The 21,480-nt window shown below is 54.5% G+C and overlaps 1 protein-coding gene across 1 annotated transcript in view; it reads left to right on the forward strand.

Moving 5' to 3' along the window:
- CPNE2 (copine 2) overlaps positions 1–21,480 on the forward strand; it is a 52,287-nt gene that overhangs the window by 13,689 nt on the left and 17,118 nt on the right. The window contains exons 2-11 of the mRNA XM_060000244.1: positions 7,217–7,431; positions 9,778–9,957; positions 11,768–11,842; positions 13,718–13,789; positions 14,894–14,977; positions 15,267–15,356; positions 16,325–16,423; positions 16,947–17,033; positions 19,034–19,093; positions 20,367–20,500. Of these exons, the coding sequence (XP_059856227.1) occupies positions 7,252–7,431; positions 9,778–9,957; positions 11,768–11,842; positions 13,718–13,789; positions 14,894–14,977; positions 15,267–15,356; positions 16,325–16,423; positions 16,947–17,033; positions 19,034–19,093; positions 20,367–20,500 (1,061 nt within the window). The 5' untranslated portion in view covers positions 7,217–7,251. The remainder of the gene's footprint in view (positions 1–7,216; positions 7,432–9,777; positions 9,958–11,767; positions 11,843–13,717; positions 13,790–14,893; positions 14,978–15,266; positions 15,357–16,324; positions 16,424–16,946; positions 17,034–19,033; positions 19,094–20,366; positions 20,501–21,480) is intronic.

Below are 21,480 nucleotides of genomic sequence, written 5' to 3' on the forward strand. Positions count from 1 at the left end.
GGTTCACGGGCCCAGCCGCTCCGCGGCATGTGGGACCTTCCCGGACCGGGGCACGAACCCGTGTCCCCTGCATCAACAGGCGGACTCTCAACCACTGCGCCACCAGGGAAGCCCCTGTAATTTACATTTGATGGATAAGAAAACTAAACTGAGACTCAGAAAGACCAAATGACTTGTCCTGAGTCGTATTAGCAGAGGCTCTGGAATGCACATCCTTCCAAGCCTCAGTTTGCTCTTCTGGAGAATGGGAGTGGTGATAACACCTCGCTCAAGGATATTGTGAAGCTATAGAAGTTAAAGTCCATAACACACTGGGCACAGGGCCTGGGGCAGGCGTTATTATTACTCTCATTTTATATCCTGTCTCCATCACCACAGCCATACCACCCCCTCTCTTCCCTGCCAGCTGACAGGGTGGGAGTGGGCTCTCCTGGCTCCCACAGTTAGGAAGGGCTGGCAGAGAACTCTAGCCTCAGCACCCTATTTTCCTGCCCCACGGCAGGTCTTCTAGGACCTGAAGGTTGCTACGGAGGTTAATCTTATGTATCACCTTGGCTAGGCTATCGTGACCAGTTGTTCAGTTAAACACTAGTCTGATGTTGCTGTGTAGGTATTTTTTTAGATGCGATTAACATTTAAATCAGTGGACTTTTATTAAAGCAGATTATCCTCCGTTACGTGGGTGGGCCACATCCAATCAAAGGCCTTAAAAGCAAAGACTAAGGTTTCTCCCAGAAGAAGGAATTCAGCCCCAAGACTGCAACATAGAAACCTTGCCTAGTTTCCAACCTGCTTGTCTTGCCCTGTGGATCTCGGACTGAAGACTGCAATGTCAACTCTAACCTGAATTTGCAGCCTTCAGTTTTGCCCCGCAGATTTCAGACTTGTCTTCTCCAACAAGCTCATGAGTCGGTTCCTTAAAAGAAATCTCTCTTTATATATGTAGATATCCTATTGGTTCTGTTTTCTCTGGAGAACCCTAATACAGTTGCCATTTGTCTTCCTGGATCTTTCTCATCTGAGAGATGGGGTGAAGGAGGCAACTTAGATCTGGATGCGTTCAAGGCATCTTCTGACCCTGTAAGTTCAGTAAATGCAGCCATCAGGGCCAGTGGGGACCAGGCATCTGGTTAGCCGAGAGTTCCAGTTACCAGAGTGTCACCATCTAGACCAGAGGCTGCAAACTCAGACGTCTGCCGAGACCTCGCGGGAACTCAGCGTGTGAAGTTGGCAGGGCTTGTACGGGGACCAAGCATGACATCTGCCTAATTAGGCCAAGAGTGGGCTAAACCAGAGCCATCCCTGGGGAATGGTCAGCCACTGGTGGGCCGTGTAGCAGCCTCCCGCCTAGGAGCTTGGTGTTCAAAGTGTGGTCTCAGATGGGCCGCCTCAGCAGCGCCAGGAAGCTTGTTAGAAATGCAGACTCTCGGGTCCTTCCCCAGACCTGCTGCATCAGAATCTGCCTCACCTACTCACCCCTCTGGGATTTGTGTGTTACGAGGAGGGCTTGTTAAAGCACAGATGCCATTCTGGGGACTCTGAGCAGGTCTGTTTGGGGCCCAGGAACCTGCCTTTCTAACGAGCTCCCAGGAGATGCTGAGGAGGCCCATCCGGGAACCACCCTTGGAGCGGAGAGAGCCTGAGGCGACCCCAGGATCCTCTGTTGTCACAGATTAGACCCCACTGAGCAGGATTTGCTGCATGATGAAGACCCAGGAGCCCTCAGCCCAGGAGAGTAGCACCTTGAAGTGTGTGTGGGTGTGGGGTCTAAGTCTGTTATTCCCTCCCTGGCCCCCTATCTACCACCTTGGTCTCCCTTGGCATCTCTGAGCTGTGTCTTCCAGCTGAGAAAGGGAGCCTAGAACCATATCCTCAACGAGTTTTCACTCCTGGTCCCCTTTACATACACCGTAAACTTCACACACCTCTCCCCCTGCCCCCAGTCATCAAGAATCGCTGATAATAGCACAAGCTGCATAGTGTCATTCTAAATGCTTTACCTCATTTAATCCTCGACATCAATACCTGATGAAAGCACTTTTGCTGTTCCTGTTTTTATAGAAGGGGAACAAAGACCAGAGAGGTTAAGTAACTTGCCTGAGATCACACAGCAGGTAAATGACAGAACCAGGGATTCAAGCCCAGCAGTCTGAGTCCAGAGTCAGTGCTCTTACCCTCAGCACAGTACCGACCAGAGGACCGCACCCCTGTCCTCGTAACTGCTGCCAACAAGACTGTAGAGCATTACTTGCTGCAGTTGGCACTGAAAACAATTTCATTTTTCAGGTATCTGGTTGAGCATGCTTTTTCAGAGGGCCCAGGATGCCACCCAGTTCTGACAGGCCATCCTGCTGTTGCACTTGCCCCTGCAGTGGGGGGCACCTCGGCCCTGCCCCTCCCGTCTCCCTTTTCCCCATCTGGGTCTCCAGGTCTCCACCTCAGCCGCTGCCTCCCCTGCCCCCTACCGGCTCTCTCCCTGCACCTGCCTCTCTTGGTGTCTCCTGTCACTGCCCGTCTCTGAACTGGGGCCCCTGCAGGCCACCTTGGCGTCTCTTCTCCACAGTGGGTGGGATGCACAGCCGGGCTCCTGGGTCCTGAGCTGCTGGGGCCAGTGATGGGCGGGGAAGTTGGAGTAGGGCAGCCCTAGCTCTTAGCCTCAGCACCATTCTTCCCTGGCTTAGAAGCACCACTGCCCCCTTCTTGGACCTTGGTTTCCACCTCTGTGAAATGGGACATGAACCCCTCTAGTGCTGGCCTCTTGGAGCAGTTATGATGGTTCCGGGACTGAGAAGGGGCTTCATGATCCCTCAAGTGCTGTGTGTAGCCGGGAGGTGGTTGTGATTCCTCTGGGGCTGCAGATTAAAGAGCCTGCCTGAGGGGCTCCCTTCCTCATTCGTTTGCCACAGTGTAGATGCTGCTCTAGGTGCTGGGGAAACAGTGATCCCTCCCTTCTGGAACTTACATTCCAGACAGTACACAAGGCAAATAGACAAATTAGTAAAAATGGTTGTAGATTGCATTGATCTGTGAAGGAACCAGTGTGGGGTTGAGACTGCATTAGCTTGGGTGACCAAGGAAGGCTTCTGAGGAGGTGACGTGAAGCTGACAACTAAGACCTGTCATGTGATGGGACTTCCCTGGTGGTTCAGTGGTTAAGAATCTGCCTTCCAGTGCAGGGGACACGGGTTCGATCCCTGGTCGGGGAGCTAAGATCCCACATGACGTGGGGAAAGTAAGCCCGCGTGCCGCGACGAAAGATCCTGCATGCTGTAACTAAGACCTGACACAGCCAAATAAATCAATTAAAAAAAAAAAAAAAGACCTGCCACGTGAAGAAAAGCATTTCTGGCAGGGGAAAGAGCAAGTGCAAAGGCCCTGAGGCAGGAGAGAGGTTAGCATATTTGCAGAGCAGAAGGAGGCCAGTGCAGCTGGGGCACAGGGAGTGACGGAGAGTGTGGCATAAGGTGGGGTCAGGTCAGGCCCTGTAGGCCTGGGGAGGATTCGGATTGTGTGACAAGGAAGGGCAGCCACTGGGAGATTTTCCGCAAGAGCTGTGGTAGCATCTGATTTGCATGTTTAAAGACTCCCTCTGGCTCTGGCGGGGCATGGAAAAGAGAGAGTCTGGGGGCTGGGGTTGCTCAGGGAGACCTGACATGGGCCAGGGAAGTGGAAGCGGGGAGATGGGGTCGATGCTGGACGCATCTTGGCGGTGGAACCGACAGCAGTAGTAGGATATGGGGGGTGAAGGAAAGAGAGAGGTCAAGGAGGATGGGTTCCTAGGTTTCTGGCTAAAACTGGAATGTTCTAGACCTGTGACTCAGCACCAGAGTCTCCAAATCCTGTTCTTCTGCCTAAAGGGTAAGATGTCTTAGGAGCCGGGCCAGCGGACCCTGTGGGAGCTTAAGCCTCCGTCTTGTTCATTGTTGAAGCCCGAGAGTGCTCAAGGAATGTTTGCTGAATGAATGAATGGGAATTCCCAAGCCCTGCCCGCTCTTTGCCTCAGTTAACCCATCTGTAAAAGGGACTGCTAGTTTTGTATCCCCGCCTTCCAGTTCCTTCCCCGGGGCTCTGTTCACCCCAGAAGGCCTGTGTCCATCTGGGCCAGGAGTCAGGACCATCCACGAGCAGGCCCCAGCTCCCCAGGCCCCCTCTCCAGCCTGCAACCTCAAATTACCTGTACTGCGGTGATGCACCAGGGAGCGTTTCCATCTTGCCTAGATGCGCATGGCAGGCCCAACTCTCCCTTAATGACACCTTGCCTGCCTGCCCTCCTGCTGGAGTAGGAGGGGAGGGGGCCTGGCCCAGCCTAAGCCGTGGTTTCTTTTTCCATTGCATCAGGCCTCAGGGTCTGGCCTGCCCGCCCGCTGCCGGCTGGCACAGAGGGGCCCACTCTGACCCCCGCCTGCCCCAACTCCAGACATCATGTGCTCCCCGTTTCGGGGATCCAGAAGCTTCCAAGCAGAGGGTGAGTTGGGGATGGGGGACCTGCCCCTAGCTGGGGGAGGAGTGCCCCCTTCCCCGCCCACTCATCACTCACTCTCTCTGGGGCCTGCAGGCTGATCCAGGTGGGGCCACAGTGGGCTCTGAGGACTGTCCCCTGGGCCTGGCTCTCCTGGCCAGGCTGGAGCCAGTGAGGGGTAGGAGGAAGTGCAGTAACCTAGGCGAGGGAGGATGGTAGCTCAGACCAGGGGGACGGCGGGGGAGAAGTGGCCCCAGAGTGTCCATACCAGCGCTTGCCTTTGCATCTGTTAGCCTGCGGACATGTGTGTGCGTGCGTATCGGTGTGACGTGCACAAGGAAACGTGGGAACCTGGGTGTGTGTACCTGATACCCCTCAGGTACAGGATGAAAACAGAGGTGTCTGACTTGGCAGTATGGGGGATGGTGGCCCAAATGGCATCTAGCATGTCATGAAGGGGGCCTGTGAGGTGGAGAGGGGTGGGTGAGCTGGAATCCACCCCATTAGTGATGATGGGAGAGACAGGGGTGCAGGCAGGGTAATGCCAGAGGAACTGGTGACCTTGGGGGCACCGGGGTTTTCTTAGCCTCAGGCTCCCTTTGGCCTGGCTGACTCCCCAGATGCCCCCACCTGGTTCTAGGTCCCCACCATGCCCAGCAGTCCCCTGGCCCTGGCCAGAAGGCCGTACGTTGGCCTGGGAGTCTGGAAAATTGGTTCACAGCCTGCCTCTGTTTCCTGACTGTGTGACATTGTACAGGTGACTTCTACTCTGAGCCTCAGTTTCCTTATCTGCAAAATGGGGGTGACTCTTGTGCCCCCCACCCCACCCCAGGTAGTTGTAAGCATAAACAGGTGTTCTCTCAGCTTCTGTGTGGACGAGTCAGCCCCCAAATACTTACCCACAAAGGCCAGGTTCCAACTCCTTGACTAGTATCTTATCCCCTGACTGTCGAGTGGGTAACAGGCCCTGCGCTGCCCCAGAGGAGGGAGGTGAGAGGAGGCCATTCCTTCTGAGAGCATGAACCAACCTGACCATGCTGACCAGCCCTGACTACAAGCTGAGCACTTCACCCGCATGATGTCTCTGATCCTTATTCACACTGGCGGGGCAGTTCCTAAAATTGCCTCACCCTCCAGCGGGGGACACTGAGGCTCGTTCATTCACTCTAGAGTGTTGACTGAGTGTCTGCCAAGTCCCAAGACCTGTGCCAGAGCTGGGATCCTGTGGTAAGAAGACTACCCAGCTCCAGCCCTCTAGGACCTCATGTTCCAGGCTGGCTGAGAGCTGCGGAGGGCAGCCAGGTCCTGCGGGCTCCAGGCTCCCAGAGGGAGCTGGGGCTTTATTCGGAGAGCGATGGAAGTCTTGGAGGGTTTTTTTTTTTTTTTTTTTTTTTCTTGGAGGGTTTTAAGCAGAGAGGTGTCATGGTCCAATTTGTGTTTTTCAAAGCTCACTCTAGTCCCTGTGGGGACAAGGGGTGGTTAGACTAAGGAGAGGCAGCAGGGAGGCTGGCGAGGAGGTGGCTGTGATCCAAGCGGGAAGGACCGAGCCACAGTGGCATTGCTGGGCCCGCTCCCTCTCCCTCTGACCCCAGCCCCTCGCTGGGCACACGCAGCCCCGGTCTGCAGGAGGCCTGCGCGAGCGCGGTCCCCTCTTCCGCTCCAGACACAGCGCCCTGGGCATACCTGACAGGGAGAGGACCTGGACAGTGACAAAGCTGGTGCTCAGCCTCCTCCCTCCCACCGTCTGTCCCTAGAACAGAACCTCATTATAGTCACACGAGCCCAGAGCATCAGCACAGCACTGCAGTTTGCCTGCAGTATTTATTCTTGTCGTGTAAAAACTAGTTTCCATCGGAGGGGCTGGAGAGCTGCGTGTGTGCCGCAGGGTGGCCGTGCCGAGTCAGGGAGGGATGAGCAAACCTGTGACCCGCCGCGGGGAGCGGGGAGTAGGGATGTCCAAAATGGACATCTTGCCGGGTGGCTGATGCTGGAAGGCGGGCCTGGGTGAACTTCAGATGTGCCAGTGGAAATAAGATCTGACCACACCTCGTAGGACTGTGTCATGATGTGTCGTTAGCACATGAGGAAACTGAGGCACAGAGAGCTGAGGATAAGGACCAACTCAGGCAAGATCTGAGCGATATGGAGCATTTGTGCATGCGTTGATTTATACACGTACCTTTTTTTTTAATTCAACAAATGTAAACTGAGTGCCTCCTATGGACCGGTCACTGTGCTTAGGCTGGTGATACAGGACGAACAAGACAGATAATGAACAAAGTCAAGTTTTGGATAAGTGACCAGAAGGTAGCTTCCTAGCGGCCAAAGCACTGAGGGAAACCTGAGCAATTACAAGCTCCGTCATAGCCGCAAGATGCCGATATGTCAATTGCTCAGGAGAAGCCCAGGTTTTCCTGGCAAAATGATTGGGATGCCTGTGTCCACTGTGATTTGTTGCTGATCTGACAGGGGCAGCTTGGACCTGTGTGTATCTCACAGGTAAAGATGGACCAAAGCAGAGAATGACTTTAAAGACAAACTAAACACACCTACCGGAGACTCCTTTTTCACGCATTTCCTGCATTCTTTCTCCAAGCTTTTGCCCATGTCATCCTCCCCACTGCCACCCTGCCCCCCACACTCTCCTTTTCTTCCATCTTTAACCACACCTTGAGGGTCAGGTGGTGACGCCTCCCCAGGGTGGAGTGGTGCAGCAGATGTCTGTCCCCTCCCTGACCCCCAATGCTGTCCCCTCAGACTGCGAGGAGCTGCTGCCGCCGTTGCCGACCCCCATGGCCTACATGCCGGGTGGAGGTGCCCCAGCACCGGGGGTGGCCCCCGTGGGCTCCCAGTACTGCGTGTGCAAGGTGGAGTTGTCAGTGAGCGGCCAGAACCTGCTGGACCGGGACGTCACCTCTAAGTCCGACCCCTTCTGTGTCCTCTTCACAGAGAATAATGGCAGGTGGAGCGAGGTGAGGCCCCTCTGTGTGCAGCTGCAATGGGTGGAGGGTGGCTCGGTCACTGGGGAGGGGCTCTCACTGTATCCCAGGGACCTGGGGTCAGGCCCTTGGAAGTACTTGCAGTGTGGGCCAGGGGTTACTTAGAAAATTGTTATTCTGAAAATCAAATTTTATTTAAAATGTTTATAACAGTACTTAAAATAATTATATTTGTGTTTATTATAATTCATAGATTTATATAATTTTATATTTAGTATTCTGTAATATTTTAAGTTACTATAATATATAGTTAAAACCTTAGAGTTTTGCAAAATGCTTGCTTTCATTTTTAAAATAACTTTCCCCTCTTATTCCTAAATGAGCACAGTCAGTGAGGAGCAAACAGAGAAATAGGGAACTCAGGCTTTGGTCCCAGAACTGGACCAAGACCCAGCTCTGTCACTCCCTGCCGTGTGGCCTTGGGCAGGTGGCTATCCCTCTCTGAGCCTGTCTCCTCATCTGTGAAATGAGGATTTTCTTTCCCTGCCTACCTTGGAGAGTCCCAGAGCTGGGGATGTTGATGGTGCCACAGCCAACGACTTCTGAGCTGGAAGACTTTTGCCTGAGGGCTGGGGAAAGATGCAGCTTAAGGAAGGATATTAAGAAATCCAAACTGTTAAGACTTTCAACGTTTAAAAATGGCTTTGTTTCCTATTCCGAAAGGGGTCTATATTCATTGCAGTAAATTTAGAAAATCCAGGTAGACCTAGAGAAGAAAATCAAAATGGTTGGGAACCCGCCTGTCAGGGAGAACCAACTGTTAATGGTTTGGTATCCAGCCTTCCAGACAGTTTTACATGCATATGAATTTTCCAAAATATGTTTCTATTTTTCATAGTTATTTAATGAGGCCTCGGTGGGCGTCCCACAGAACATACTGTGGTTTACAAAGAATTTCCACAGATGTTGGCTCCTTCTTATGATGCCAAGGAAATGGGCTGGGATTGTTGACCCATTTTACAGAGGAGAACTGGGGCCCAGAGCAGGGAGGGACTTACCTGTTTCACCGAGCCCGTTGGTGGTACAGCCAGAAGTGGGAGGTGGGGCATGAGGTCAGCCGAGGATTGCTGGGGGAAGCCCCAGGCCTGAGGCCAGCATGTCCAGAGTCCCCTCTGACAGGTCTCCGGAACTCCCCCCGCCCCTGCCCCTCGGGCAGTGATGTCCTCCCCCACTGCACCCACCCTCACTCATGACATGACCCCCACTCTCCCTGACAATCTCGCTCCCACCCAGGCCAGACACCCTGGCTAAAAATAACTCAGGGCCAAGACCTCTTCCGTCCCTGCTGCTCTCTGGCCCTTGGAAATGGGATGGGTGGGAGGAAAAATCAACACAGCCCAGGCCCTAAAATAGACTGTCACCCAGACTCCGCGGTTTGGGGCCTCGGTGCAGAGAGGCCGGGAGGCGGGGTTCCTGTCCCAGCCCCACCAGAGACCCACAGTGCAAGGCCCTGCCCTTCCCCAGGCCTCGGTCTCCACACTAGGTAGGGGACGCTTGGTTCCTGGTTTTGACATTTCATGGTTTGAGGAAGGTACAGACACCTGCCTCCGGGGAGATGGGGAACCCCTGACCTCACCTCCCCACTAAGTACCCCTCCTTCTCTCTGTTTCTTCTCTCAGCTTCCATGTAAAATGTGGTTTGAAAAAAGGGTTCTCCCCAAATATAAAGGATGAAAGCCACAGGTGTCAAATCCTTTCATTTTACAGAAGGGGAAACTGAGGTCCAGGTGGGAAAAGGGACTCCCTCTGTCACTTAACCTAGGCAGGGACAGGGTCCGACCTCTTACCTTGGAACCTGGGTATGGAGTCAGGACCAGTGTGTTAAAAGTATGAATGGTGGGCTTCCCTGGTGGCGCAGTGGTTGAGAGTCCGCCTGCTGATGCAGGGGACACGGGTTCGTGCCCCAGTCCGAGAAGATCCCACATGCTGCAGAGCGGCTGGGCCCGTGAGCCATGGCCACTGAGCCTGTGTGTCCGGAGCCTGTGCTCCGCAATGGGAGAGGCCACACAGTGACAGGCCCACGTACTGCAAAAAAAAAAAAAAAAAAAAAAAAAGTGTGAATGGTAGAGTCAGGACTGGGTTCAAATCTTGGCCCTGCCCTCTAGCTGTTCGACCTTGGGTGAGTCACTTAACCTCTCTCTGCTTCAGTGTCCTTATCTGTGAGCTGGGAGTAATGATTGTTTCAGCCATCTGGGTAACTGGCCATGAGTGCCTGGCACAGAATTGGGTGTTTAGCAAGTAAACACCATGATTCCCTGTAGCCCAAGAAGGGTTGAAACAGCTACTTGACTCTGACACCTGTTTCCCTGCCCTCTGCCAGTATGACAGGACAGAAACTGCAGTCAACAACCTCAACCCCGCTTTCTCCAAGAAGTTCGTCCTTGACTACCATTTTGAGGAGGTGCAGAAGCTCAAGTTTGCCCTGTTTGACCAGGACAAGTCCAGCACGCAGCTCGAGGAGCATGATTTCCTGGGCCAGTTCTCCTGCAGCCTGGGCACGGTGAGCCGGGCTCCTCCAGGAGGGCGGGGTCAGTGCAGTGCCGCCACAAGTCACCTGGCTCCCAAGGATGGGGCAGCCCCCTGGAGAGTCTGCTGCTGCCTGCTTTCCCTGGTCCTGTTTTCCCGCCTGGCTCCCGAGGTGGCATCACAAATGCGGACAGCCTTGGGGGCCAGCAGGCACAGAAAGGGGGAAGTAGGCAGGTGGGGTTGGGGCCAGGCTGAAGTGTTCCCCTTGGAAGACACTGAGCACAGTGCCACACAGGAGTGGGGCGCCCTGTGGCCAGAGCTGCTCAGTGGTAGATGTAAGCAAGTATGGTCTTGACTTCCTGGGATGGGAGCATCTGACCAGCAACCAAGACACCCACGATAGTCCCACTTGGTGGCTGGCTCACCGTGTGACCTTGGGCATCTTCCTTTCCCTCTGTGGGCCACATTTCCCCCTCCAGTTCACTCCTTGGTGAGCTTAGGGAGGTTGCAGGGCTAAGAGCTCCTGATACAAGTTCCGATCATTGTTAATGGCTATGTGCCCTAGGGCGAGCCCCACACCCTTCTGAGCCTCACTTTCCCCATATTTTACTTGGGGATAGTGATGAGCTCTCTGCCCAGTCTATAGGGATGGTGGGTGAATAAAACGGAAAATGCTTCGAGAGGTTCTAGTGGAGACTGAAATGCCCTGGGCCTTCCAGGAGATGATGTTCAATGAAAAAAGCAAGGGCCCAGCAGTTACGTAAGAAGTGGGGTGTGTCTCTCAGGGTCCCCGCCATGTGTCTACACCCTCAAAGGGTAACCGAGGAGAGAGCTTTAGGACCAGTGGGCAGGGGCAGGAACCGACAAGGGGTGAGGAAACCTTTACAGGGCTGACACCTGTCAGAAGCCCAGCCACCCCTAGCCTGGAGGGAGGGGCGGGGCAGGAAGTGGTGTTGCCAGGTCCTGGGGAGAGCTGTGGCCACCACGGGGAGGCCTCTGGACTGGAGCCGAGGCCGATGATGAGCAAGAAAGCTTCCGCCAAGGCTCCGCCCAGCCCTTCTCCCCTCCTGCTCTCCTAGCTCCTGCTGGCACCCCCGTTGGCTGGACCCCAACAAGCTGTAAGACAGGGGAGCCAGGTGATGCAGTCCGCAGTGGCATAGAGAAGGTGGAGAAGGGCAGAGAGTGGACCTAGGGAGAAAAAGTAGCACAGGGAGACTAGGAACATGCTCACATTGGCACAAAGAAACACTGGCCTTTTCCCCAAGAAACAGAACTGTGGTGGCACAGGGAGGGTGTGGGAATGGGGTGTACAGAGACGGGTGGGAGGGAGACTTACAATGTGTTCCACTTGTCCTTTATATGTATTGATCCTTGAACTCTGTGTGAATGTATTCACTATTCAAAGCAATGAAAGTACATAGGAGGAGTCAGGGTTTGATCCTCTCCATCAGGGATCACTCCCTGAGGGAGGGTGGGGGTCTCTGGATGACTCTGGGGGAGGCAGTTACGTGGCTAACCTCCCTTCAGCAGTCTCCAGAAACTGAGCCTTACAAGAGCCTTTTCCTGGGGACATCCAGGTCAGCAGAATCCGACTGCTGGGATTCTGTCCCAGCTGTGGGACCTCGGGCAAGTGTCTTAACCTCTCTGGGCCTCAGTTTCCTCAGCTGCCCGGTGGGGTTAGCAGTGGTTGCTGTCTGCCTCCCATGGCGGGGATCACGCAGGGGGAGGTTTAGCCAGCGCCTGGCATGGAGCATCGTGCTGTGAGCAGTGCCTGTTGAGGATTTTTTCCTCCCTGGGTCTCTTCCCCAGCCCTCAGAGTGAGTGCCTCTCCTCTCTCCCTCCAGATCGTCTCCAGCAAGAAGATCACTCAGCCTCTGCTGCTGATGAATGACAAGCCTGCGGGGAAGGGCTTGATTACGGTACCAGCCCCGCTCCCCGCTCTCTGCTCTCTGCAGGCCCCCCACACACTGCCCACTGCCCTCCCCCATCAATGGGCCACTTCACTGGCAGATAATCACCAGCTTTGTTTGGAGTAAAAAGGCCCAACTTACAACTTAGCAACAGGTCTCTTAGCAACGGGCTCCTGGCTCCACATATGATGTGTTGGGGCTGCCAAACCAGGGAGTGGGGGGCACTGCCAGGGGTGCCCACGGTGGCTCCCCAGGCAGGGGCGCTACTCCTCCTCCCTGGAGGCCTCCAGAGCCCTCCCTGCATCCACTTCCGGCACTGGCCTCTTGGGCGACTTTCAGGCGTTTCAGAGCCTTGCCCACCGGAACTCTGCTTGTGGCTGCAATGCGCAATGATACCTGCGATGCGCAGTGATCCCTGTGAAGCGCAGTGATTCTTGCGATGCGCAGGCCCTTCGAGCGGCTGAGCTCTTCGGTCATTAGAATTCCGGAAGGCGGGGAAACCTGGTTTTACAGATGAGGGAACTGAATCCCAGAGAGGAAGTGCCCTTGGGCGGTTCAGCTAGCGAGGTTGTGTGACGCCAGGGGTTCTGGAGGGAGGAGGGCTGTACCTGTGTGTGTTCACAGGCTTTACTCCCCTGCCCTGGAGCCTTCCTGGCTTCCCACTGCCTGTGGAGCCATGCATTCCAGGCTGGGAGGGACCCAGCAGTCGCAGCTGTTTTTTACCCCGTTCATGTCCATGGCCTGTGTTCAAGGCAAACTGAATTCTTAGCATACCCTGCACTTACCCCAGGCCCTCATCCACTGTTCCTGCCACCTGGAATGTCCCCTCCCAGCCTCCCCCATCTCTTGGGGTTTAAAACCTCCCCATCTAAATGCCTTCACAAGCCAGCTGTCCTCCACGTGGAAGCCAGCCCAGAAGGACCCAACCCAGTGGGTATGCCAACCTCCAGCATTTCCAGCAGTTCGCCTCCAGACCTGGGTTCTGTCCTCCTGTGAAATGGGGGCAGTAATAGGGCCTACCCTATGGGGTTGTTGAGCGGGTCTCAGCTGGAGGGGGGGAAAGGGAAGGGGAGAAGGGGCCTCTAGCCTGGCCTCCGTCTGTGGTTCTCAGGGTCAAATAGTTCGTTAGGTGAGGCCATCCCAGAGGTGTGGGAGCAGAGGAAGTCCTAGACGAGGGAGAGCCCTGCCCACTTGGGTTGCTGTTGGCCAGAGGGCCTTCCCTGCCACTCTGGAGAGCTGAGAGGAAGAGGCCCAGAGAGGGTAGATGGCAGCCTCGAGGTCACCCAGGTGGTGCATCACTGGCTGGCCTGGGGCAGAGGGCCATGGCTGATGGGGAGGGCATGGAGGATAGATGAGTGGTGTGAGCTGATGAGACAGCAGAGAAGAGCTCGGGTGGTCCCTTGCCTGCCCTGGGCCTCAGTTTCCCTGGCTGCACAGTGCAGTTGTTAGAATTTCCGACACCTTGGTGTTTTGAGGTGGTTGTGTGTGCTCCCTGGATCTGCAGTGGGGACATGAGAGGGTCTGTCAGGCTGCTCGCTGGCCCAGAGCCTCTCTCTAGGGCTCAAGACCACCCTCCATGTTTGGTCCCTGCTTCATCCCCCCCCCCCCACCATCTCATGGCCCATCTCTTGAGCCACATTGGGGTCACTTTCTGATTCCTCATATCCAGAAGGGTTATTACCCCCATCTTCTAGAAGATAGAAACTGAGGTTTGAGGAAGACGAGAGACTCGTCCCAGGTCACCTGGCACTACTCTTCCCCACCACTCCCCTCCTAGCCCTGGAGAATTGACTCCTGGGGCAACCTGTGTCCAGCCTGCCTGAACGGAGGCCAGAGGGAGTCTCAGGACAGACCCCGACCCCCGACGTTCCTCTGGCCTTACAGATTGCTGCCCAGGAGCTTTCAGACAATCGGGTCATCACGCTGAGCCTGGTGGGCAGGAAGCTGGACAAGAAGGTGAGGCAGGCAAGGGAGGGGGCTTTCCATCAAGGAGCAGGAACCCTCCCCCAGCCCTGGGGTTGTGTGGCCTGGGGGTTCTGGCCACCACCTTCATTGCCCCTCCAGGGACAAGTCCATAGCACACGGCCCTCCTGCCACCCCAAATTAGGACTGCTTCACCACTGAGGTAGTGAGTTTCCTATCACTTAGAGATATTCAAGACATGGCTGGAAACCCACTCGTTGGGGCTCCCCATCCCACGTAGTGTAAATGCTAGGGTCCTTACAGTAACCTACAGGACCCCACCTGATGTGTCCTCAGCTCCCCCCGACTCCCTGACCTCACCCCTTCTGCATTCCCTACTTTCATTCTGTTTTAGCCAAATCAGCCTCTTCATTGTCCTAGGATTAAACCAGGCACCGTCCTGCCTCAGGACCTTTGCACTTGCTGTCTTTTCTGCCTGGGATGTTCTTTACCCTGAATATTCTCATGACAGGCCCCTCTCTCACCTCCATGTCACCTCCTAGTGAGGCCTTCCCTGAAATTGCAGTGGTCCCTGATATCCCGCCCCCTCCTCCTTTATTTGTCTCCTTAACACTAATTGCTGCCTCATGTGTATTACTTACTCATTTATTTTATGTCTCCCCCTCTTGAATATAGCCTCTTTAGAGTCCATGTTTGCTTAAATAAATGGAGTTTTAAAGGACTCTTCTGCTAGGATAGTTTCAGTTTTTCAGAATCCCACTAAAATGAATTAAAATCCCATCCTGCTGGGTGCCTCCCTCTGCCCTGGGAACAATCTCCCTCTTGACGTCCTGCCCCACTGAAGATGCTGGAATTGTAACGTCTACAGGCTCCAGGTCTTAGGGTCTCTGAGCCCAAGCTCTGGTAACCCCAGGATGGGGCAGTTTCTCCCGGGGCTGCTGCTTGGTCCCAGGGGGCTGCAACTGCCCTGGGCGTCTGCTGAGCCCTGCAGAGGCTGAGGGGAGAGGGGCCAGGCTGGCTCTGCCCACAGCCCTCACTCCTGACGCCAGGTGTGGGAGGCAGTGGGGCCACACCCCCACCCCATCTGAATCCGGTGGAATTATGCCTTCCTCACCCACATCCTTCCGCTTTCTCCAGGACCTCTTTGGGAAGTCAGACCCATTTCTCGAGTTTTATAAACCAGGAGGTGATGGCAAGTGGATGCTGGTCCACAGGACTGAGGTGGGTGTGTGGGGCTCCAGGGGTCTCTGAGCCAGTGGGTCTGTAGTCCAGCCACACCCAACAGCTCAGGACGGGGCTAGGCAGTCACAGCCCTGCGGTACACAGGAAAACCCAAACTGGCCCCTAAAGGACTTGTTCCCTCCCCATCACAGGGATGCTCACTTCCATCCCCAGAGGCATGGCTGTGGGTCTCTCCACCTTGCCACTCCCTGTCCCATTGGGCTGGCCCCACCCCAGAGCTGTACTGGCCCTGGGCCTGAGTTCACCCTTGCCTCTCACTGTCCTGCAGGTGATCAAGTACACTCTGGACCCCGTGTGGAAGCCATTCACTGTGCCATTGGTGTCCCTGTGTGATGGGGACGTGGAGAAGCCCATTCAGGTGAGGGGGGCTATGGGAACCCTGCTGCCCACCCTACCAGCTCTGGCCTCCTGGTTACCTGAGGCTTCCTGGGGGTGCCTTGGCAAAGCTCTGGAAAAAGAACCCTTGTGGGGGGAGGGGCAGGAGACCTGAGTCCTTGTCCCAGGTCTGCCTGACCCTCTGAGTGATCTGGGCAGGGCCCTCATCTCTGTGATTCCCTTGTCTCAAATGGGAACAGAGTGACTGCTCTTTTTTTCCGGAGGGCTGTTAGCTAGGATAATGAATGCAGAATCACCTTGGAAACAGCCAAGTGTTGTTGCTGTGATGAAGGTGATGATTACTAGTCTCTGAAAGCCCTAAGTCCTCAGGGGCCGTGTCTGAGAGCAGACGAGGTGGGGTGAGGCCCTGAGACCATATAGGGATCCCCAGGCAGGGCACCAGGAAACTTGGGGTCTAGTTCTGGGTCTACTACTGCCACTGTGAGACTTTGGGCAAGTGCTTCCCACTCAAGGCCTCAGTTTACCCATCAGTACAATGGGTACAACAATTCCTGCCTTTCTTCTAGGAGTGTCATGCCAGCTAAGTTAGAGAGCATATCAAGCTGGGACTTTTTGTGCCCATCTCAGGAAAAAAATAGCAGTCTAGGGAGGACTCCAGACCATGGCCCATGAGGCCAGGTGGGCCACCACCCAAGATAGATTAGCAGCCCAGTGTCAGGTGTGTGAGGTGTGCAGCTTCCTGCTCCAGAGGGAATGGCCTCCATTACTAGAGCGGGCACCCTTTCTCCTTTTCCCGGCAATCATGGAAGGCTTCCTGCAGGAGGCGGTTCAGGAGCTACCGGCATCATCCCAAGCCAGATAGTCAGATCTGGAGGGGAGAGGGAGGTACCACCCCCCAAAAAAGGCATGGGATTTGCTCAGGGAGCTGAGAGGAGCTGGCGAGTGCCTCCTGTGGGGCAGCTCTGGGGTGACTCGCTGGACCCACTCCAGGTTATGTGCTATGACTATGACAACGACGGGGGCCATGACTTCATCGGTGAGTTCCAGACCTCGGTGTCACAGATGTGTGAGGCTCGTGACGGCATCCCGGTAAGATGTGCACATGTGCGTGACCCCAGGACCTCGGCAGGGGATGGGGAAGGGGCACAGGTTTTTGAATCAGGCAGACTGGGGCCCAGATCCCACCTCTCTGCCTTATGACCTTGAGCAAGACATTTAATCTCTCTGAGCCTCAGTTTCCCCATCTGTCAAGTGGAGGCAGAAGAGTAGAGTGGGAATTAAATGAGATTAAACAGGTAAAGTACCTAGTGCATAGTGAGTACTTGGGGGAGCTGTCTATTTAACTCTGAGAAGCCAGGCTCTGGGCAACAGTTCTGGGTGCATGAGTGGACATGACATGGATGAGTTGTCTGGGGATGGAGGGCAGATGCACGTCTTCTGACCTTGGGCAGATATAGCTTGGCATGAGCCTAAGGTGGCAGGAAACATTTCTGGGGTGGGGGGCTTCCTGGAGGAGGCATGCTGCCCCTGTGGAGTAGATTCTGGGGCCCAGGAGAGGGTCAGTCCCCACAGAAGCCCCAAGCTGAGCTCCTCTTTCTTCTGTGTTGCCCAGCGGGAGTTTGAGTGTATCAACCCCAAGAAGCAGAAGAAGAAGAAGAACTATAAAAACTCGGGCATCATTATCCTGCGTTCCTGCAAGGTGAGCCAGCATGGGTGGGCATGGGGCACAGTCCCGGTTTGGGGGTCACACAGAGGTATATCGCTGCACAAGAGACAGAGCGTTGGGTTTGGAGCCGGCAAGGCCTGGGTTCAAATCCTGGTTCTGCCATGTCCTGGCACTGTGACCTGAGCTTAACCTCTCTGGGCCTCAGTCTCCTCATCTATAGAATGGGAAGGTTAACAAGATAAGCATGTAAAGTGTTAGTCTCATATCACATTCCTTTGTGGAAGTCAAGGAGGGCATGCGAGAATGGGAAGGTTAACAAGATAAGCATGTAAAGTGTTAGTCTCATATCACATTCCTTTGTGGAAGTCAAGGAGGGCATGCGATGACCTTCCAGGGTTTCCTTGTTGGAGCGTAACTATAGGGAGTTACTGCTTCCCAGGCTTGCCCATTGCATGTTCAGCATCAGAGGGGCAGAGGATATCAGGCCAGGGTGACCTGTGCTCTGGCAGTGACACTAGTGAGGGCTGAGGTTACTGGCCCGTGGTGTAACTGGGGCCACTGAAGTCCACAAAGACAATGAAGTTTGCACCGGCAGTGGCCAGGCTGAGGTCAGGGGCCAGGCCCCCCTGGATATCTGGTGGCCACGTATCTGCTGGAATCAGGTAGAACGTTAAGGAAGGCAGCCCAGGCCAGAGCAGCAAGGACCCTGGATGCTGGGCCTGAAGGTTCCAAGTCCTGGCACTCTCTCTACCAGCTGGCCAACCCCAGGCCTCAGTTTCCTTGTCTGGAGACTAGGATTTACGTGAGCATTCAGTGAGGTCACAACGTAGCAGTGCCCTGTAGAAGTTAAGCTGGCAGGTTGCAGCATCATGATTTCGGGTCCTTATTTCTGAAACTTGGGTCATTCACATCCCTCTTCATGATTTTTTCCACCTGCCTTCTTATGTTTTGTATTCAGCCCCTCCTCCCCCCATTTTGGTGTCTTTTTTTACTTAAATACATTTATTTTGAAAGGAACCTTTCTAACGCCACCAAAATTGGAAGGCCAGTATCCTTTGCCAAAAGGAGGCAAAGACCATCCAAACAAACCATGTTTCAGCAGCTTTATTAATTATTAATTTACAGCAGAAGGCCTTGAGCCAGAGGCCTGGCATCTCTCTGTTCAAAGTTGAGGTTGGTAAGGGCTACACTGGGCCCTGGGACACTGCCTGGACTCATCACGCGTGTGTGTGTGTGTGTGTGTGTGTGTGTGTGTGAGAGAGAGAGACACTGCCTGGACTCATCATGCGTGTGTGTGTGTGAGAGAGACACTGCCTGGACTCATCATGCATGTGTGTGTGTGTGTGTGAGACTGCCTGGACTCATCATGCATGTGTGTGTGTGTGTGTGTGTGTGTGAGAGAGACACTGCCTGGACTCATCGTGTGTGTGTGTGTGTGTGTGTGTGTGTGTGAGAGACACTGCCTGGACTCATGCGTGTGTGTGTGTGTGTGTGTGTGTGTGAGAGAGAGACACTGCCTGGACTCATCATGCGTGTGTGTGTATGTGAGAGAGAGAGACACTGCCTGGACTCATCATGCGTGTGTGTGTGAGACACTGCCTGGACTCATCGTGTGTGTGTGTGTGTGTGTGTGTGTGTGTGTGTGTGTGTGAGAGAGACACACTGCCTGGACTCATCATGCGTGTGTGTGTGTGTGTGTGTGTGTGAGAGAGAGAGAGAGAGAGACACTGCCTGGACTCATCATGCGTGTGTGTGTGTGAGAGAGACACTGCCTGGACTCATCATGCGTGTGTGTGTGTGTGTGTGTGTGTGTGTGTCCCACCTATTGGTAACCATTGCTCTGAGTGCTTTGTTATAGAGGGATTTGGGTTTTGTTGTAATCAGATCAGGTCCATCTGCCTTTTTCCGCCTCCTTGACCCCTGTCAGGGCACAGAGCAACAACTCCCCAAAGGTCATCTGTGGAGTGTGGCCAAGTGAAGGCGAGCCCTCAGGTACAGGGCAGGGGCCCACTCACCCCTCTGATTTCTTCCAGATAAACCGGGACTACTCCTTCCTGGACTACATCCTGGGAGGCTGCCAGCTCATGTTCACTGTAAGGCTCTCCCCCATCCCAGCCCACCCCAGTGAGGATCCTCCCTAAGGGCTTGGGCCATGATTGCAGCAGGAGGGACTTGGGATAAACTTCAGGAAGGATCCTCCCCAGGGCAAGGGGTGTGTCTGGCCAGAGGAGAGGGTATAGGTGGATGGGCCTGAGTCAGGGCTTAGCTGCAGGTCAGGGCCTGGCTGCCCAGCCCTCAGAATGTCACTGGTTACACTTCCTCAGAAGGAAAAAAAGCCAAATTCCTCCCCACTTCCCTTCCTGCCTCATCTGCTATGCCCTCGTCCTTGCTCACTCAGCTCCGTCCACACTGATCCTCCCCCAACACTAAGCTCTGCTCTGTCTTGGGGCTTTGCATTTGCTGTTCCCACTGCCTGGAATGCTCTTCCCCAGAACCTTCTCGGCTGCTGCCCTGCCATCCTGCAGGCTGTGACACAGAGGTCACCTCCCCCTGATGCCTCCTGTTCCTCGTCACTTCTCCTGTTTTATTATCTTCAGGGCACTCGCCACTCTGAATTTTCTTAAGTATTTTTCACTTGTCCCTGTCCCACTAGCAACTAGTAACTGTGAGTGTCCTGAGTGCGGGGCCACTGTTTTTTTTTTTCCCTCCACCCTTGGTGTATCACTCAGTGCCCGGCACATAGCACCTGCTCAGTATATGCTCATTGGAAGAATGAATTGTCACTCTGCCGGTGGCCTGGAGTGTATGCCCCATAGACTTCTCCCGTTCCTCACCCGAAGGGGGGCCTCAAGCCCAGAGGAGAACTCCTGCCAGGGTCCCATACTCTGCCCACCTCCCACCTAGCCTCCCTGCTCTCTTTCACTGCTTCTGATCCCATGGGGGCTGGAAGTCATCTGCAGGACTATAAGGAGGTGCAGAGGATTGGCCTTGTTGACCTGTAACCCCACTGGTCACCACAGCCCCCTTCCCCTGCAGAGAGTGAAAAAAGGCCTCGAAATGGGAGTAGATGAGTGTGTGGGTTGGGACAGTGAGGGGGGAAAAGGAATTTGGGGCTGTAAGTTGGCTTTGTGTCACATCTGGGCAATAGACTATGCTTGGGCAACAGGGAGCCACAGACGGCATTAGAGCCAGAGGAGTAATACAGTCAGACAGTTTCCAGGTTTTGGACCATCTTTTGGAAGGTTGGGTCAGGGCTGGGAGATGAAGTGGGCTTCCTGTGTCCCATCAGCCTGTCTGTTCCCTGGAGGTGAGATAGGGAGCTGGAGTCTCTGACCACACTGGGTGGCCTTTTCCCCCACTCTGCAGGTTGGGATAGACTTCACAGCCTCCAATGGAAATCCCCTCGACCCTTCCTCTTTGCACTATATCAACCCCATGGGCACCAATGAATATTTGTCAGCCATCTGGGCTGTTGGGCAGATCATTCAGGACTATGACAGGTAAGCTTGGGGAGGGACTCTGACTAGTCAGCTTGGGCTCCATCCATCCTGGGAAGTTCAGCTTTTCAAAGCGAGAAGGGACCCAGAGATCATCAAACCTAGGAATGAGTAGCATAGGACATGCATGCAGTTACCTGTGCATACCTGTGGCAGACATTGCTAATCAACTGCTGATCTCTGACTTACTGAGCCCAGATCCATACTGAGATCCTTCTCCACACGGTACACCGAGTAAGAAAATGAGTCAGGATAGAAAATGAAATTTGTTTGCTATTGCTGCAACCTCCACTGTTAGAGCTGGGGGAAAACAGGCCTAGGATGTAGATAGAGAATTTATCCAAAGTCACCCAGATCAAGGAACTGGAACTCAGACATTTTGATTCCTGTACCCGCCACCTAATGGTCTAACAGTCTCACTCCTGTTGGGAACTTCAGAGGAGCAGCCAGCATGTGTGGATCCTCTTCCCATGACCACGCTTCCTGGAGATCTTTGGGTGGGGTGGGGACAGTGGAGAGTCAGGGAAAGCTGTGTAGAGGGTGTGGCCACCAACAGGCTGGGCCAGATGCAAAGTCAAGAGGGCCTTGGAGGATCCAGAAGTCACATGAGGGTTGTGATGTCATTGTCACAGATGATGCTTGTTTGGACCTCCAGATCAGAGTGTGGAATGACCAGGAGGACACATGGGGAGCAGGGGAGAAAGGAGCAGGTCCCACAAATTTGGTAGGAACAAGAGCAGGCTCAGGAATCCTGTGTGCACTTCAGCCTCCTTGAGAGAGGCAGCCTAAGGTGCAGCTTCTGACTCCCAGGGGGCTCAGGGCCTAAGGGGTGGCTGTGACCCCAGGCCACATTAAGAGAGGTACGGCATGCAGAGCAGGGGAGGTGGAAGTCCCCACCTGCGTGGTCGGGTGGAGGAGCCTGCTGTTGCTGCTCCAGAGACCCTTGTATGCAGCTACCCACTCAGCCCCTTTGCTGAGCCTTC

Source organism: Delphinus delphis, chromosome 20, assembly GCF_949987515.2.
Source record: "Delphinus delphis chromosome 20, mDelDel1.2, whole genome shotgun sequence".
Taxonomy (NCBI): Eukaryota; Metazoa; Chordata; class Mammalia; order Artiodactyla; family Delphinidae; genus Delphinus; species Delphinus delphis.